Genomic DNA, 19,611 nt, shown 5'->3' on the forward strand with positions numbered 1-19,611 from the left:
GGAAAAAAATAATAATCAGTAAGCTCTGCAGGAGTTGAAAGTGCCATGTGAAACTGCCTCTGTCGTTCTAATCCAAGTGGGTCTTTCTGTTTTCTTCTTTTTGACCAGGGATTCCCTGCCCTGTCTTTGCCTGAAATTCTGACCCTTTCAGCTCTCCGAGATGGCCACGCTAAAACAACATTTCTGTGAACGCAGTCCAAAATGATTCCACTCAGAAAATTAAAGTAAGTAGCATGATAAAGTTGAGCCTCAGCTCCACACAAATTTGGAGCTGCCATTGTTGACAAAACTGCTTTGATATTAACAATGGCTGCACATTTTTGTCATAAATTAATTTTAGACAAGACAATTTATCCAGGTGTTTGCATTTAAAGGGTCAGGGAACACAAATCCTTAGCAAACACAAATACTCACCTCTAAAGTTTTAGCCAGGCATTTGAGCTGATCAGATTGTAAGAAAAAAAAAATGAAAACAACATTTCGGGAACAGGTCAGTTCTCCCCAAACTAAAGACACCTTACAGGTCACATTCAGTATTACCTGGTACAAAAAACCCCAGATGCCTGGCTCTTGAATGAAATATTCTAGTGTAAATATTAAAAAATAATGAAAACATGTAACCCTGATTTAACTGTAGATAAAATACTTTCAGGATGTTGAGATGTACACACACGACACAATGAAATACATGCACTCTATCAAGCGATGTAAACTGCTCTGATGAGCCAGAATCTTTTTCCCTCTAGAGGCACAACATTCAAGACCACGTGGGAAGAGGAAAACAGAATAAAAATGATGAAAACAGAATAACAGGCCATGCAGAGGTATAATTTAAGTTTAGAGATGTACATCTGCTGTAAGACTGGGTCCCAGCAAAGTCAATATAAAACTCCTAGTAGCTTTAATAAAAGAATCTTTATGGGAAGAGTACAGGTTTATGCACTAGAAATTGAAATTAGCAAGAATTCAGGGACTTTAGTTGGGAGTACCAACAGAACTAACTTAAAAGACTCATCTGACTAAGTAGAAGTCAGTCACTGTACTCTGGGGAGTTGTGGAAGCTCAGCTACTCATGGTACCCTGGCACTACCAGTGGCAAAGAACCTTGTTTCTCCTCATCCAGACACATTTTTTTCATGCTTCATTTTGGTTTTGAATCTTGACATTTTAATCCAGATTTTTAAGACCCTCATGAGTTTACTGCAGTGAATTCCGCTGCCACTGCTCAAAGCTGGTAGGTGTTAACCCAGCAGGAAGCAGGTTTATTAAGAACTCTTCAGCAGCTGCACCAGGTTAGAGGCACACTGCTGACCATGGCCGATCACACACTACCACTGCAGATTTTACACAGATGATTGCAGAGCACTTTGGGTTGTGTATGTAGTAGAATTGATGTAAATACTATAGTAACATGAAAGTTCTGAAAGGAGACTGTACCCATTTCACAGAGTGCTTAGTCTGCAAAATTGTGTGGGACTTGCAGCTGCTTCTGTACTTTCTCCAAACGCAAGTCAAGTTGCCCAGAACAGCAGAACCCTGGATCTTGGATCTGCTGATCCAGACCATCAGAACCTTGGAAAAACAAAAAATACACAAGCAACACCACATGGTGTTAACTGCTGCCAGAATGCAATCTTTCACAAAGATGACACTGTGTATACAAAAGATGGTGCTGCTGGACAGAGAACAGCATTCCTCAGCTGAACTAGCTGCAGTAGTACCAATTTGCAGAAATAAACTATGAAGAGTTGCCAGCACCATCAACAACAACCTCTTTCCCCTGTAAGGACAGAGCCTCACTGCAGAGCTAAGCTATGATTAATTGCCACTGGAATTGGTGCTCATTCTTCCTTCCTTTTTTCCAGCTATGAAATCATGCCACTCCCCCAAGTTCAGCACTGTTGCTTGCCTGACTTTTCAGGGGGGAATCCCAACAGAAAACCAGCCAGATCCAGAGTGGATCAGGGGTGTTTCTCTGGGGAGGGCACCCCTGGTGGCTCCTCTCTGCTGCTGGAGTTCTGATGAAAATCAAGAAACTACTGAGTGAGGTAGGCATCCGAGCTGCTTTCTCTGTGACACTTGCGGCTGTGGAGTACACCAGTGTTTCTTACATTTTAACGTATCAAGGGCTGTTTCTGAGGGTCTCTTGAAAGTAGACTCAGTTGTTAGAAACCAAACCTGGGTGCAAGAACATGCCCATTTTCATTCGTACATCACAGTTTTCTGCTGTATAAGCCTTCCAAGACAGGAAAGCGTGAAATTCAGAAATTGACTCCAAGCTGTGCTGACTGCAATGTAAGAACTAGACAGCACAAACGGGTGCACACCCTGCATGTCACCTGCTGGGAATGGAGCTCTTGTGCACAGCCACAAAGGCCCAGCAATATTTCTGCTACCTAGTGCTGAAGCTGTGCTGGAATGTGAAACAGCAGCCTCAAAAAGCGCTGGTGCTGCTATCTAATGAAACGTGTTGCAGTGACCAAAACCATCCCTTCTAAGGGCTCTCTGCTGCAGAGCACAGGACACAAGGCTGCCATAGGGCCTGCAGCACAGCACCACAGGCCGCTGGGGCAGCGCAATGAAGGGTTACCCCAAGTCCACCTTCTAAAGACTTTTTTTTTTTTTTTACTTTTTTTGGTTTTTAAGCATTACTTCACTTTCATATGATGTTATGAAAAGCAATTTAGCACATTTTATTTTCTGAATAATCTATAGCCATCAAGATTACTTGCTTCCCTCATAAAACCTTCTTGTGGTTTTGCAATTACGTTTTCTGTATTTTTTAATGTAACTTTCTATTCAGTTTCCACTTCATTATCTCTCTGCATTTCAATCACTCGTAATTAAACAGAGACCCTAGTATGCCTCCTGTTTTCTACCTCCTCTAAAACATACTTGTGCAATTAAACCCTCCCCCAGTATGGCAGCTTTTCAAACTCATCATAGTTCATCTTTAGGCCATATTCCCAAATAGTTTCTGAGGTTAGAGGATTGCTTTTGACCAAATAATTTCTCAAAAATTTTATATAAATGAGTTCATGTTGAAACTATCTATACAGATTGCAAGAAGCTTGTTATTCTAATTTCACTCATCTGGGATAATGAAGTTTTCATCTGTCCAACTGCATATTGAAGTAAACTGGACGAATTTCCCTGGCAATGCTGTCAGAGGTACCTATTACTGTTCAAAGGCAATTGACACTGCTAATAACAAATGTAATTCATTTAGTACAGAACAAAGACCATCCTCAGGAAAAAGAAAAGCACTGTACTTCATTCCAAAATGTTACACTGGAAAATCCATTTTACATGAAAAAATATGAATACACTACAGCAGTAATGAATAGTGCCAATTTTAAACTATCAGACATACAGTGTTTCTGGTCATGTAAAGTGACACTAATTTCCCTGTATTTACATTATCTTAATCTGGGAACACAGTGAACTCAGTGTGGTTTGCTAGTTTTAGTTCTGACACGGGTAGAGTTTTCTAATCATTAAAGAAATGATCAGTGGATCTTTTCCACTTTTCTTTATGTTGCTATTTATAGAAAGTGTTTAAAAATCCCTAAGTTCCAAAATCATGCTGTGGATTCTTCTCAAAAATTCAGCATGAGAGAATTCAACACCACTGACTTAACCAGGAGACAATCAGGTCAAAACTGCTTTTTTTTTTTTTTGTAGCTGGTTAAAAAAATTAAAAATATGAGTGAGTGTTAAAAAGTGAGCGCCTCTTTTTCTGAAGCAGTCATCTTTAATTATAATAAAAATAAATACCATATTTATTTGAAACATCTTTTTACTTACAAGTAGAATCATAGAATCATTTAGGTTGGAAAAGACCTTTAAGATCATCAAGTCTAACTGCTAACCCAGCACTGCCATTATCTTAATGCTTGCTTATATGGAAAATCCTTAAGGAAAATAGCCTGCACATGAACTTGAACTTAAATGCTTTGGCTACCTTCTGCACAGAGTTCTTTCTCTACTTAATAGCTTTTCTAAACAAGGAAATGACTTGGAAAGGCTCCCAGTGCTACTTCTAACTTGAGCACCGTTGTGCAGCTTTGCTTAGTAGGTAAGCAGTTAAGCTCCACAGCTTAACAAAATCAAATGAGAGAGCTACTAAAACTTGAAAGAGGAACTGTTTAAAGAAAATAAAATCTTTTTTTTCTATGCTCTCATTTTAAATCCCCTACAACCTACACAGACAAATCACTCCCACAGAGAGAGAAAAAGAGATAGCAGATGTACACAGTACCCAGCAAATCCACCTTGTTTTGGTGGAAATGGAATTTCTTCATGTTTTAGAACTGCAAATAATTTATTATTTTTCTGCACTTTAAGTCCGCACCAAGTGCCAAGTAGGTTCATGGCTTATAAGCTAAAGCTGGTACTTTGTACTCAAGAAACTGGGAGTGTCTACGCAGTCACTTGCCAGGGCTCTACGAGCAGGCTGTGCAGTGTGAAGCTTCTGTAATTTGCGTTACTTGCCATTTTCTGCCTGTACTTTAACAGTCATTTACATAGTTTGGGTCTATCTCAGGAATTCTGCAAGATCTTATTTAAAACTTTTGCCAGCAGCCTATAATAAATCAGATGTTAGGAGTTAATAAAGAAATGCCTATCCAAGACCTAGCTGCGTACGTAGGAGACTCACAAGAGGGGAAAACCTACCCTAAATGGAGCTTTAGTGCGGCTACCTCAAGATTCACTTCTCTCAGTGAACCTGTACTTCCATGTTAATACTTTAACTGTCAGTGATTTTGTATTCACAAAAAATACCAGTGCACAAATAGGACATCAGTCAATACACTCAATTCCAGTCTCTTACCAGTTATTCCAGACTTCAGAAAAATAATCTGTGTTATATGTCTCTGCTTGTTTCTTTTCAAAACTTACCTGTTACGAGCTCTTTTACTTCTGCATCCACAGATTTTCTCAACAACCGCAGAAGGGCAGGTATCCCACCAACATTCTTCATTGCTATTTTGTTTTCATCAGTAGACTTCCCGTAAACAAGGTTTCTCAGTGCACCGCAAGCATTCTTCTGAACTTCTAAGACTCTGTGATCCAAGAGATCAACAAGGTGCTTGATTCCTCCCAGCCTGCACACCTAGAAAACATCACATTGGGATCATCAGCACCCACTGCTTCCACCCATTTCATGCTCAGATTTAAAAGGCTTTTATTTTTAAAAAAACCAACACATTCCGGTCTGCTTCAAGAAGAAATACTTCTTAAGATTGGTAAATCTTAATCCCTTGGTTGTTACACTGCACTGCAAACTCTCATGAACACTCACATCCTTGTTGAAAAGGCTGGTGGAGACTTTCAGTCATTTGCTGTGCTCAGAGAAAAATGCTTACTGCTAAAGTTTTCCTTCCCAATAATGCTGTTTTTTTAAGTAATTTCCTATACTTCAGAGTATCTTTTTAGAGAATATTGGAAATAAGAAGTTGCAAAGATTTAAATGCTGATCGTTACACTTAATCACACATACAAACCAGTTCAAACTAGAATCTAGTAAGTCCTGACGGTGTATCTGAAATTCTTTTTCAAAAGATCTACTCTGCAGAAATTCCCTAAACCGAAAAGAATTGTTTATATTGACTGCTTTAAGCAGGTTAGTTGCATTTATTCTTTGTTCTATATATCTTTAAAAAAAAAATTAACACTGTGTTTTGAGATCTCATTTCCATGTAGGATTTTATTTCGTTCAAGATAATTTTTTATGATGAAAGATTAAGGTATTTTAGAATTCTGCAGTATTTACTAAATAAAAAAATACTTTAAAGAGAAAACTACATGGCATTACTTACAAGATTAACATTGATTTTAAATAAAAAATAGCCACCGAAAGGCTACCAAAATATTTTTTATGAACCTTTTTAAAAAGTCTGAGCTATTTTGCAATATAGATTGATCTGGTATAACTTGGGGTTCTTTTAACACAGCACAATAACTTTTGCGCCATACGATCTCCAGAATGTGCCTGAGGGAGGTGGCACAAGGTCTTCCTAATCACTCCACACCTGCAGCATGATGAGGGGACCCATGGTGGTGAGAATGAGATGCACCATCATTCCTGAATGCTTGGCTTACACAGGACGTGGCTCTGGCCAAACAGCCAGCAGAGATGTAAAACTTAACTGTCCCAAGGGTTCTCTAATCCAGCACTAATGCACTTTGAGAGGCCCCTTTTCTATTCTAGCCTGTACAATAACTGGTCTGGCAGTCACAAGGCTATTTGAAATAAACTGATGTGAACATGTTTTCATGGATTTTTGGCTTTTAAAATTCAGTGTCTTTTATTGGCCATAGCACAAGGAGAATAAAATTATTCTCAATGAAAATATAAAATGATTTGGCTACATCTCAGTTCAGTTGATCCTTTAGAAAACAGAATCTTCTATTGCATTGCTGAAAATTGCATTGGTTATCAAGATCAAGGTCAGTGTCTTTACTTACATCTTAAAACAGCAAAAAAAAAGAGGCTTGGAAAAACCAACTAAACTGCAAGGTCTGTGACCAGCACCAGATATGATTTTTACCTGTCAAATCACTTCTTGAGTAACAGAAATAAAATGAAAGACTGGTAACTTGGAGATTCTTAGACCACTGTTTAAAGTGTGTTTTTCAAAAGGAACTCTGTATTTACATGCCTAGATGTATCTACCCTGTAAGTTACGTACCCAGGGGACACTAAGTTTGGCACTGATCAGTTAGAGAAGCCACTGCTACACCAAAAGCTACCAGGAATCTCTACCTAAAGGCATTCAGTGGGCCTTAAGCTTAAAGTTATTCACCTGGCAAGATTTGTATACTAGGAGATGAGTATTACCTTACAGGTTATTTATTTGACACAGACTACATTGAGAGCAGATACGGCAGGATGCTATAAAAAAAGCAATTTAAGGGTTGTTCTTTTTCAAGGCAAATAGTTTTTATTTCCATTACTAAATAATGAAGAAAAAAAACAACAAGGGGAGTTAAACCTGCCCCTTGTACATCAATGCAGCACATCAAACCCTACATATGCCCTATGCATCCATGGTGTGGATACAAGTCACAAATGACAAAGCAGCTTTATAATTTTTTTTCAATCTGTACTCAAAACGTGATGGGATTTTTTTGTGTATATAATTCAGAATAAAACTGGACTAGAAATCCGTTCTTAAGGTTTGAATTTTGCTGCATCCTTGGCAGCTGTTCCTGGTTTGAATAGGCATTTCGGTTTCTGAACAGGAAGGGACAGGGAAAGGGAAAGGCAAAGGCAAAGGCAAGAAAAGATAAAAAAATAAAATAAGATCAGAATTATTGTAAAATGATACATTCATGAACTAATATATCAGTATTGTATGAGTAACGTAATGCAATGGTATCAGTATTTACAGGTAGACATTCATTACCTGAAAGTGTCATTCATTCATTCCCTGTAGTTTCAGAGCTAATTTAAAGATTCCACCCCCCAAAAAAACAATTTCTTATGCTTACACCTTCAGGTTTTACCAGTGCAGGCACTCTAGGCCATTTTGCTAGGTTTTTAGCATCCTTAATAGCCTGGCAAATTGATCTAGTCTTTACCACAGCATTAAAATAATGAATTTAAATCATGAATGAAAAGACAAAAGCAGTCCTCAAATAAAGCTTTACTGAATTTGGCACTAAAATAAGAACATCCCTTTCCTATTCCAAATAGTTTCTTGTGCTGGCCCCTGCTCTGAAAGGACTGTGATTGTAGCTTCCCTATCATCCCAGACACCATCGTGAACAGCACAGTACCTCCATTTTCACTTTGTTGTCCCCGAAGCACAGGTGCTGGAGGTAGGCAGCTGCATTCGCCTGGACCGACGGGAACTGGTGCTGAAGCATGTGGATGACTTCAGGCAGTTCTGGATCTCGCCAAGCGAACTCCCTTCATTGGATGGACACATTCAAGAGAAGGTGTTAGTTATAAATGTATGTTTATTTGCCAAGTAGAATTACTAGAGCATCTCAAGTGTTTTTCAACAATTCTGATTCTGTTCTGGAGTATCAGGGCTAGAAGGAAACCCCGGTATATTAGAGTAATTATGAGTCACATCACCTTTTAGTCTTTCAATTGGAAAAGGACCCTTTACATCCAATACTCTTCAGTTACCTTGGTTGTCAATCAACACAAATATATACACATACACTTGAGTATACCAATGCAAACACTGCAACCAACTGAGTCAGAATTTCTCTGCAGTTCCTTGTGTGAATGGGAAGCAACCTTATCATAAGTAACTGCTTTTGTAAGCTAGGCCTGAACAGGCCAGCCAGAGCACACAGCTAGCATTATTACTTAGATTACCTCAACTGGATTATCCAATTAACGTTGTTTAGATGAACATACCATTCAGTTAAATGAAATCAATCCAGTCCCTCGATATCTATTAAAACCCCCTGAAATATATTAATTTCTACTCATAAACAACCAAACCTATTAAAACCTGTTCTTTCCTTTTTTGAGGCTGAAGGATAGGGCCAAACTAGAAAATAACTGAACCATGCCATGAGCTTTCTGAAAGGTGGGGAGGATTTTGCTAGGAGGATTTTGGTGTAAGACTCCAGTCAGACTATGACTATTAGCTGTTTGTTTCAAAGGTTATTTGGTGCCCTACTGTCTCCCTATAAGGACTCCTGAGGCACTACTGGAGCCCACATCTTCCAGAGCGAGGTGCTCTGTGCTCAGTTCTTTCTAAGCCTGCAGAGTGGGCCAGGGACTTCCATAACCGAGGAGCCTCTGAGCGCTGCCCCCATGAACTGGCAGGTTGCAGACGACAGGAACTTCTAGCAATCACTGGCCCACACTGAAGATGAACAACACTATAAATCCCTCCGACCTTTGCGTGGATCAGGGTTTGATACTCACATATTAAAATATAAGGTTTCAATGAACAGTGTCTCTAAAATATTGTCATGATAATATTAAACTTGTCATAGAATCATAGAATAGTTTCGGTTGGAAGGGACCTTTCAAAAGTCATCTAGTCCAACCCCCCTGCAATGAGCAGGGACATCTTCAACTAGATCAGGTTGTCACATGCCTATGCTGTGTACATACATTTACAGCTTCAAACTACTAAAATATTAATGTGTATTCACTTTCAAGATGGCACATTTATATATCATTTTTAAACTTACATTGTTTTGAAATGTAAGCAGGCTGCTCATGAAAACTTCATTCCAATAAATTCGGTATGTACTTTTGAATTTTCAAACCCTGATTCCGATTCCCATAAAGAGAAAACTCACTACAATATCACAGGTTGCTCTGTAAAGTTACTCAGAAATATTTGGAATACATCAGTTAACTCTCATGAACTATTTCCTATAATAACTTCTACAAGAAAATAGACCTGGAAGGAAAATGTAATAATAACAACTGTATGCATGAAAGTTGCTCTTTCTTGCTGTAACAGGTGGACTGCATTTAATTACTTTGGCTATGAAGGTATAGATCTTAGTAGCGACATTAGTAATGACCGTTTAAACAATGTAAAACTGGAATATGCCCAACAAATGCCATATATACTCAAGGAATGTACTAAAAATCTTATTATGGAAAATACATGGGATCCTTGAAAGCATGAATGGACTTGCCTGGGGTCCTTCTGAATGCTGTCGATGGATGGAGATCGCGTGGTCCCGTCATCAGCAGGCGTTGCATGCTGCAGCCTGTTGTAACTGGGCTCTGACAGTCGATACTGCACTGACCTGTAGGGTTCCGCATAGGTGGCTGTTGTGTTCAGAGCGTAATTATTTCTTTGGTATGTGAGTGTGCTACGTTGACTGGATGATCTCTGCAGATTTCCAACTCCTAGTATAAAATCAGTATTAAAAAACAAACTAGGTAACAAATGTCTATTGAAGACAAGAGGCAATGCGTAATCAAAAGTGTAAGCGAAAAAGGAAAGAATCAGTCTTAAAACTGTATACTGTGTTTAACATTGAAAACTATTGCCAGATTTAAGGGAGCAATTACTCAGTGTCCCAGGGAAGAGAGAGGTTAGTTACGGAACTACAGGTCTGGTACAGTCAAGCTTATGCTTCAGCTTGCCTCAACAAGTATTTAAATACAAAATGCATCTTGTGACATCAAGCAGAAATCAAGATGCAAAATATTTCAAGGCTTATAATAAAATTCAATTACTAACAGTAATGTCAATTTGCCAACTGTATTAAAAAGGAAAACTAAGTCAACAAAAACGTATCGAGTTTAGATGGTATTTTCCTTTTCCTAACCGCACGCACATTTTCCCTGACAAGAAGCTAACAAGAGGATGATTTCAAAGATTAAGCTGATTATTTCAGAAACAGCAACATGCATCTTCCTTACTTAACAGAGCTGTTGTGGTGTCTTTTGTTCTTTCAAGATAACTGATATTAGATAGACAACTAAGCAGACAATTTCAGTTCCTAGTTATAATTCCCCATTGGCACATCCTCACAAACTTGTTTACTCTGAGTTGTAGAAGACCAGAGAATTGCAGAAACTGTTGCCTCCTTCAACATCCCATACTCTTAGTGTTTCAGTTACATTAAGAAACATTAAAAAGCAGCTTTCAAATGTGTGAAAATGTGACACATGATCTGGACACTTCTCTATAAATATTTCTAGAGACTTACTTAGTTAAACCTCTCTAATAATTTGGGAGGTTTTTGAAATTACTCCACTATACAAATTATTGATCAACCTTAAAGAACGAACTGCACTGCAATATGTATTGCATTTCTTCTCACAGGCAATCAGTTCTAGTACTACTCTAACACCTACACACTTTGTAATATACAAGTAGAAATGCTATGAAATATCATACAAATATTTCAGTTTCAATATGCAACCTTCAGATGCAGCATCTTAACATGATCCTTTGCTGACAAGTTGGGTAAAACCGGTATTTTTACAGTGAAAGTCACAGGAGGTACTTTAAGTGTGCAAGCTATCATTTTACTGATGAGTAATAAAAAGAAAAATATAAGAAAATAAAAAAGAAGAAACTCTATTTGTAAGAGAATGATGCACAGAGAACGCAAGAGGAAGCAATGCATTTTTTGTGTCTTGAAATACGCTTTCCTCAGCTGTACCTGAGCGTGTAGTATCAAACAGAAAATATTCTGCCTTTAAGCTGACACTGATACATAGCCCCAAGTATTTCTTGCAAACACCACAAATGCTTTTCAATTCCTGTTGGTTATTTTCAGTCCCTCAAGCCTAGTTTCTGCCTCCATTAATTTATAACATCTGGCTTTTCCTTTTAAATTGGAATTACATACCCATATCATATATGTTCTCCTATGTGCCATAGGTTCCAGAAAAACACCAGTGAGTAAATCAAGCACAACTTTGGACGCAGTCACCAGAGGAGTTGTGGAAGCCCTTTACCCACCTGACCCTGTTCGATACAAGGCTGACTGGGACCCCTGGTGGAGCTCAACCGTTCCGTGATTTGGACTGCGGTACACAGGACTGTAGTAAGTTCTGCCTTCATAGATGGGAGTGATGTGCAAGTCAGGAGATACAGCTGATCGTAACTCTTGTCCTAGCTGGCTGTGTTGACTAGCATATGAACTCCTCAGGCCTGAAACCGAGAAGAGGAAGATATGTACGTGGCCTATATCAATTAAAAATAATAAAGCTGTCATGCTTGAATCTTCCTTCTTTTAGCCAACATAACACTGAAAGATTCACTGACAAAGAAGCATTTCTTTGATGGAAAGCGCTGTCCATACACTGATGACATTGAAGTTTTCCAACTCAAGTTTTTTGGTAGCATTTATAGTTGAAAGTCTAAAACATACAGAGTAAAAGGCAAGTCAGCATGTGTGGTTCACAGCTTCAGCCATGACAAGGTAAGTTGGGAACCCAACAGAAATTCAGCTGTGAAACAGGCAGAGCCTAAAGGGGGTCATCATCCTGAAAACGAAACAATAAATAGCAGTAAGAGCAAAAGTCTTCTTGGTGGTGGCCAGGTCCTTCTACTCTTGGCATTCTTCAATTATTCTGTGATTTCAGTAGTTCTGTTCTTTTGCTTAAATTCTTCAGAGTAAAGATGACCAAACATACTTCCCTTTATATTACAGGAAGTAAGTGTGACGATCACATACATCCCACCTGTTCTCAGTCCAGCATTCCTCATTCATCCTCTCCTAGGCTGCTAACCTATTTTTTTCAATCTTACAACGTAATTTATTGTCATCTTTCTTATCTAAAATTATATGCAGAGTTTATCTACAACACCAAATCATAAATTGTTAATTTATACATATGTAACATATGGATAGTATGGCCAAGGCAAATGCATTTTTAAATGTTTAGTCACTCATAAATTCAGTTAGGGCATAGAGCCAGCAACATTTCTGGGTTTAAAAGGTACTAAAAAAACCTATTTCGTAAAATTAATACTGTTTTGCCCACTTTGGCACTACCATTGTAGGTACTACTGCTTTAGTGGCTATCAAAGCAGTAAAATATGGTAAGTGAACTATGCAAAGGTAATGAAATGGTGGAGATTATGGAACAACTTCATAAGACAAGTAAGAAGTGATGTGTAACCAAGTGTATCGTGCCTTTGAGTATTTCAACCTCCAGAATCACAGACCAGCTCTATCACAGCATCTGCAAGGAAACCCATGGGGGTCTCACAAAGCAAAGAGGCAGTTGGACTGACACCTCCCAGGTGATGGTGCCACATCCTGGGAAAACACTCATCTTGTTATCATTGCAATTTTCCAGACCATGCACCACAGGGACACCCTTCCCAGAGACTGTAAGCACAGAAGGAAAGAGGACCTGACCATACACCCATCCTCTCCTTCAGCTTACAGAGCAGGGAAGAGTTCTGAATGACACTAAAGGCTATGGTACTGACCTTCCCCACATTCAAACTTCCTCACAGAAAACTGGTCATACACAAATTCGAGTTTAAGATTTCAGGTGTTATATTGAACTGCAGTATGTAAGAGTTTAACAGAAAAAACAGATGTTGCAGTCTGTTCAAAAGAGCACAAGGTCTAATTGCAAAATCACCTTGTCTGTCCTACTTTAGGTAAGGTCAGAACAAACCCAGTAAAATGCAGACAGATCTTAAAGTGTAAAGTAACTGCACCTTAACAAGAACTGCCTCAACCTTTTAGGGCTTTATTTTAAGCTAATATTACAAAGGTTACCCCTAAATTTAATTGAATTGAGATAGAAACATTAAGGGAAAAAACACTAATATTCAGTGGTACTAAGTAACATATTCTGAAAAAGAACTAGACATAAGACTAGTTCCAGCCTAGTATCTTTCAGTTTGTGTATAACCTGCATATAAATTTAAATGTACTTTATCTTCAAAAATACTGAAATGTCTCTGTTTGGATAACTCAATTTCACTTAGCTTCTCAAAACATGAAATCTAATTTAACATATGGCTAGCAATGTAGTAATGAAAGAGAAAGACAGTATTCACAGGGAACTTAGGGTCCGATTGATACATAGTGTTTGACATCAGTATTTACAGCTGATTTGATACATCCACCACAATTATGTCCTAGTGCTACAATGCCTCATCCAGAAGTTGATTACTGCATTAAGGGTTTTCTACAGTTGTAGGTTTGTACCAAGTTTTAAGCTGCGTCTTTACCTTTTTACTAACCTGTAAGGCTGTCTGGCCGTGGAGGGACCATCCTCTCATATATATCGTACTGCTGTCCATATTGTTCAATATCATGGATTGTTCTTTGCAGCGTTGTTCCCAAATGCTGTGGAACTGCAGTCATGCCAGAACGCTTCGGGGAGGAAGATCCCAGCTGAGTTTGGGATGGAGAAGCGACTCTGGTTTGTACATCAGTAAGGGCAAGAGGAGAGCCGACTCTGGCCGATGTTTGGTATTGGGAAGACCCACCGTTGGGATTTGCTGTCTGTCTGGATGTAACTGAGCCGATCCGCCGCACAGCTGTTGGGGAGGCAGGTCTCTGTGCAGCATAAGGGGATGCTGCCCGCTGTACTGGCAGAGTAGTGGATGAATACACGTGAGAAGCAATGGACCTTTGCTCAGTAACTGATGGAGAACCATAGCCGCTACCCAGAGACGTTCGCAGTGACCCCCGTGAAGGGGAAACACCCGTGCTGACCATGTAAGAGGGAGACTGTGCTCTGGATGGGACTGAACTGACACGTCTCATGACTCGGTTGGTAGCAATGCTTACTGCAGGCTGTTTGAAAACAAAACTATGTATTAGTTCTATCATTTAGGCCATGTAGTAGGTTCTTTTCTCCCGTAAGACACAGAAGTCAACAGGAAACGCACACAATTTAACAATATATAAAACCAGCTGAAGAGTAGCTTTTACCCTAAACATAATTCCTTCAGGTTTTCCTATAACTCTTTTTCTAACTAGGATTTCTTAAAACATAAAAAGGCAATTTAACATAAAAAAAAAAAAAAGTTACTCATTCTTATTTGGCTTTCCATGTTAATAGGTGCCTATGCTTTCTTTCCTTGCTACTTTACCACTTTGGAAGTTCAGGAACAGTTATGCAAAGAGTTCAAGTATAAGCTAATAAAGCTCTGTCAGTTACAGGCTCACTAACATTCTGACTAATGAAAAAGGAAGGGAAAAAAAGCCAGAAAAAGTAGAAGGTGCAGGAACAAAACTATCACCTTCCTTTAAGCACTATGTTTACATACAGGCTACGTTCTCAGGTTCTCTCCAATATCACAACTGAATTTCAACTGAGTGATACTCTCCTGATATTACATTAGCAGTGTACTCTGCAGCCAGGAGTCCTGAGAAGTGTCACTTCATTTCAGTTGCAGTGAATGAACCAGATCACACACATGCTGATGTCAGCAAACAAGTCTCTTCTCTGCTGCAAGCCATTGCTGCTTTTTAACCAGTGAAGGTGTTAAATGAAACTGTAATTTAGTAACATTCATTCCAGCCTATACAAAGGTAGGCCCAGCTGTATACTTCTTGCTGCGATACAGACAGGGTACAGAGAGAGAGTGGACTATTTTGAGCATACCTGGACAGATGTCTGCCCTTCAGCTCGCGAGTTCCTCACCAAATGGTTGTTAGTGGTTCCAATAAGGGAATGCTGCTGTCTGTTTTCTGATTTGCTCAGGTTTTGGCTGTTATGGAAACTGCTTGCTTCCTGGTAGCCACTGTCAGAGTAAGAATTCATTTGTGTTGAACTTCTTGAGTTACCTACAGACCCTGTAGGTAGGAAGCCAGTGTAAGAATAAAAGCATCAAACAACTTCACAAAAATAAAATACTATATAACTTGGTTACTTGTTGCATTCATAATTGCATTACATTTTCATACAGTCAATACTGAAATATATTCTAGTATTTAAAATGCACACAACAGACCCTCACTTTCATGGAGAGATGTCTGCTCTGGTGAGTAGAGGTTCCCTTGCTCTGGTTCTGTCCTAATATCATAGGCATTGGTGTGAACGCTCTCTGACACATGGGGTTTGTTTACACTGGTAGTTGGAGGATCTGAAAGAATAAATTCATTAGGTAAATCCAATCTTTCATATGCAAGTTTCCTGCAAGCTCAATCATAGTGATTTTCTCATACATACTAACAAAGAACTCACTTCCAACATGAAGAGAGTCTACTGGTAAACAGGTACCATCTGCCAAACTCAATGGAAAGAATATGGATACTAAGATCTGAGAATCCTGTTTCCTTTAGTTTTGATGTAGTTCTACAATTTCTACAGGTCTTACTTTTCAAATGCATGTTCCAACCTACTTGAATGAAAAATGTAACTGATTAAGTACTTCACAGAGTAGAAACATTGTGCAACTGTGTTGTACTGCACAAGTAGCTATCACTTGTCTTAAGGTCCTTTAATCCCAAGAGCTTCATAAGTGAAAGGCTGAGTTGAATTTCATCCCTCTTTGTGTATCAGCAGATGTTGCTGCAAATTTTATACGTATTTTACTTCATATACTACTATTCAAATATTTACTTAGGAACTTAAGCTAACTTAAGTTCTAAGAATGTTAGCTGAACTTTACAGCAAAGGAAAATGTCATCATACAAAAGAAAAAAAAGCAAAGGAGACATCACACCACCATTATGAAGAAAGGCAAAAAAAGGACATAGATGAGAACACTTAATAACAAGAGAAACAGAATTATTTTGGCAGAAATACTAAGCATTCAGTTGCCATCAAGTTACACTTACTGATGAAGAACAAGTGTCAGAGACGCACCATAGAATCGGAGAATGGTTTTGGTTGGAAAAGACCTTTAAGATCATTGAGTCCAACCGTTAACCCAGCACCACCAAATCTGCCACTGAACTGTGCCCACAAGCACCATGTCTGCATGTCTTTTAAATACCTCCAGAGATGGAGACTCCACCACTTGCCTGGGTGGCCTGTTCCAGTGTTTGACAACCCTTTTGGGGAAGAAATTTCTCCTAATACCCAATCTAAACCTCCTCTGAGGAAAGGGAGTAGGAAGTATGGGTTACATGCAAAAGTAACACCAGATATGTAAATTCTTACAGAAGAAATATATGAATAAGCCTGGAGTGGAAACCAAAAGAAACATGCCAAGAAGCAACAGCCTAGTAAAAACTTGTGCGACTGCTTCATATTGGAAGTAAGGAAAATGTCATCATACAAAAGAAAAAAAAGCAAAGGAGACATCACACCACCATTATGAAGAAAGGCAAAAAAAGGACATAGATGAGAACACTTAATAACAAGAGAAACAGAATTATTTTGGCAGAAATACTAAGCATTCAGTTGCCATCAAGTTACACTTACTGATGAAGAACAAGTGTCAGAGACGCACCATAGAATCGGAGAATGGTTTTGGTTGGAAAAGACCTTTAAGATCATTGAGTCCAACCGTTAACCCAGCACCACCAAATCTGCCACTGAACTGTGCCCACAAGCACCATGTCTGCATGTCTTTTAAATACCTCCAGAGATGGAGACTCCACCACTTGCCTGGGTGGCCTGTTCCAGTGTTTGACAACCCTTTTGGGGAAGAAATTTCTCCTAATACCCAATCTAAACCTCCTCTGAGGAAAGGGAGTAGGAAGTATGGGTTACATGCAAAAGTAACACCAGATATGTAAATTCTTACAGAAGAAATATATGAATAAGCCTGGAGTGGAAACCAAAAGAAACATGCCAAGAAGCAACAGCCTAGTAAAAACTTGTGCGACTGCTTCATATTGGAAGTTGTGAGTTGTGGGCAGCGAAGCCTGCTGTGTGCTCTTGGAAAATTAATGTTAACAGCCCGTCACAGAAAGGGAAAACTGTTAGGAGCTTGCAGAAATTTGGTGCTAGGAGGAAGACAGAAAAAGGGCTGAAATAAATTCTATGCAATAGCTAACAAAAACTCTCTCAAACTGACGAAACTCCCTGATATAAACCCAAGTGGCACTCATGGAAAAAAAATCCCACAAAACCCAACAAAACAAACAAAAAAAGCCCCTGAGAGATGATCTACTGGAAATTCTTTCTAACAGTTGTTATTACAGTATACTTCAAGAGAAAAAAACCCCACAGAATATTTGTAGCTACCAAGCTGTAAAGAAATACTCTCTGCTTTTCACCAATAGCTGTACACAAAATGCTGGTGTCTTGCTACTAGCACAATTAGCCATGATGGAACATTGATACTAAAAATGTTATTAATTGCTATTCTGAGGAATGTTTGAACATTATCCAAATACCAGATAAAAAAAATAAATTAAAACATCTTAGAAATGACAGGCAGCCAGCACAGTTACTTATCAGTAGTACATTCTTAGGTCAAAAACATCTAGTAAAACTTGACGCTAATTAATTTGCTATAATAGGAGCATTATGACCAAATTTCATTAGGATTTAATAAGAAGTGTTACTACATTTCAATTAATTTAATCATCAGTTTGCCTAGAAATTATATGGAAAACCACCACTGAAATAACTCCCTTCCATACCTCCTGCTACACTAACTCGACACCAGATTGTAACAGACACCAGTGGGTATTACATGTTCTTTAGAATAAAATACCTGCAGGAACTGGGACATTTAAATTATAATTATATTAAAATTCAGTTTTTTAATCTTCAATTTATTTTTTTTTTTAAAATAAAAGGCCCTGTTACTTCAGTTATTTCATATCAGAACAATAATCAATTAACATCAAACTGACAAATGATCAGTTCTGGGAGAAACACACAGGCAGAATAAAGTTCGATTGTGCAGTGCCATACAGATGTTCCTAAGACAGAGGTCTGAACCAAAACCTCTACCATCACATATTTGCTATCAAGCAAATGCTTTCACGATGCTAAAAAAAATAAAGAGTGTTTAGGCTCTCTAACAAAGGCAAGAATGCACAATAAAATGAATTGTTGTCTTTCTCTCTTTCTCTGCTACTATAAATCATGAGGAGAGTGCCCAAAACAAAATAATAGCCTTTTCATAAATGGCTGCTGATCTAATATTCTGTTTATAAGCATCTGCAAAACAACATCACTTTATATTTCTGTTAGAAAATTCTGTACAATTCTACTGATACATAAAGCAATTACAGCTACGGTCACATCATCTACTGATGGTTTTTGATATAAACTACTACCTGCAGTCAGGACAAAAGGTGATTTAAGGGAGTGTTTTCATAAATCTTCAGTATTTTTCAGACTGCAGTTGGTAAACCATCATTAGTGACACTTCTTTAAAACAAAGCTCAAGAGTGAACCTGTAAGTAAGCCCTACAATCATGCTATCATCACAACATAGATGTAAACATTTAACGAAATGTGTGTCAGGAAGTTCTAAGCAAGACCTGTATTTCTTCAAACATGCCTGCTTCTGAGCAGTTACTCCAGAAAAGCCTTGCTTTAGCTACACAGAGGTGTGAGAAATACATAGCTAGATTTATATTGATGCATATGGTATTTAAATAGAACTATGACTTTTTGCTATATGTTAAGACTTCTTAGCAGGGATGTGCACAGGAGATTTCTAAAGGAAAGAAACACACAAATGGGAGGAGAGAGTTAAAGGATAAAAGAAAAATGTGAGCTGGATAGACGAAAGAAAGAAAAAGAAAAGAAGGAAAAGAAGGAAAAGAAGGAAAAGAAGGAAAAGAAGGAAAAGAAGGAAAAGAAGGAAAAGAAGGAAAAGAAGGAAAAGAAGGAAAAGAAAGAAAAGAAGGAAAAGAAGGAAAAGAAGGAAAAGAAGGAAAAGAAGGAAAAGAAGGAAAAGAAGGAAAAGAAGGAAAAGAAGGAAAAGAAGGAAAAGAAGGAAAAGAAGGAAAAGAAGGAAAAGAAGGAAAAGAAGGAAAAGAAGGAAAAGAAGGAAAAGAAGGAAAAGAAGAGAAAGAGAGAAAGAGAGAGAAAGAGAGAGAGAGAGAGAGAGAAAGAGAGAAAGAGAGAGAGAGAGAAAGAGAGAGAGAGAGAGAGAGAGAAAGAGAGAAAGAGAGAAAGAGAGAAAGAGAGAAAGAGAGAGAGAGAGAGAGAGAAAGAGAGAAAGAGAGAAAGAGAGAAAGAGAGAAAGAGAGAAAGAGAGAAAGAGAGAAAGAGAGAAAGAGAGAAAGAGAGAGAGAAAGAGAGAGAGAAAGAGAGAG

The 19,611-nt window shown here is 38.4% G+C and overlaps 1 protein-coding gene across 3 annotated transcripts in view; it reads right to left on the minus strand.

Annotated features, from left to right (window-relative positions):
• PKP4 (plakophilin 4) overlaps positions 1-19,611 on the minus strand; it is a 61,347-nt gene that overhangs the window by 16,628 nt on the left and 25,108 nt on the right. For 2 of the 3 annotated variants that reach the window (XM_010018943.1, XM_010018941.1), the window contains exons 4-10: positions 15,390-15,521; positions 15,041-15,231; positions 13,668-14,226; positions 11,418-11,609; positions 9,627-9,847; positions 7,786-7,914; positions 4,903-5,116 (exon numbers count right to left, since the gene is read on the minus strand). In XM_010018943.1, coding sequence (XP_010017245.1) covers positions 4,903-5,116; positions 7,786-7,914; positions 9,627-9,847; positions 11,418-11,609; positions 13,668-14,226; positions 15,041-15,231; positions 15,390-15,521 — 1,638 coding nt within the window. Of the gene's footprint in view, positions 1-4,902; positions 5,117-7,785; positions 7,919-9,626; positions 9,848-11,417; positions 11,610-13,667; positions 14,227-15,040; positions 15,232-15,389; positions 15,522-19,611 lie in introns of all 3 variants that reach the window. The other variant, XM_010018942.1, reaches the window with a different exon arrangement.

The sequence above is a fragment of the Nestor notabilis genome, unplaced genomic scaffold (genome assembly GCF_000696875.1).
Source record: "Nestor notabilis isolate BGI_N333 unplaced genomic scaffold, ASM69687v1 scaffold5347, whole genome shotgun sequence".
Taxonomy (NCBI): domain Eukaryota; kingdom Metazoa; phylum Chordata; class Aves; order Psittaciformes; family Psittacidae; genus Nestor; species Nestor notabilis.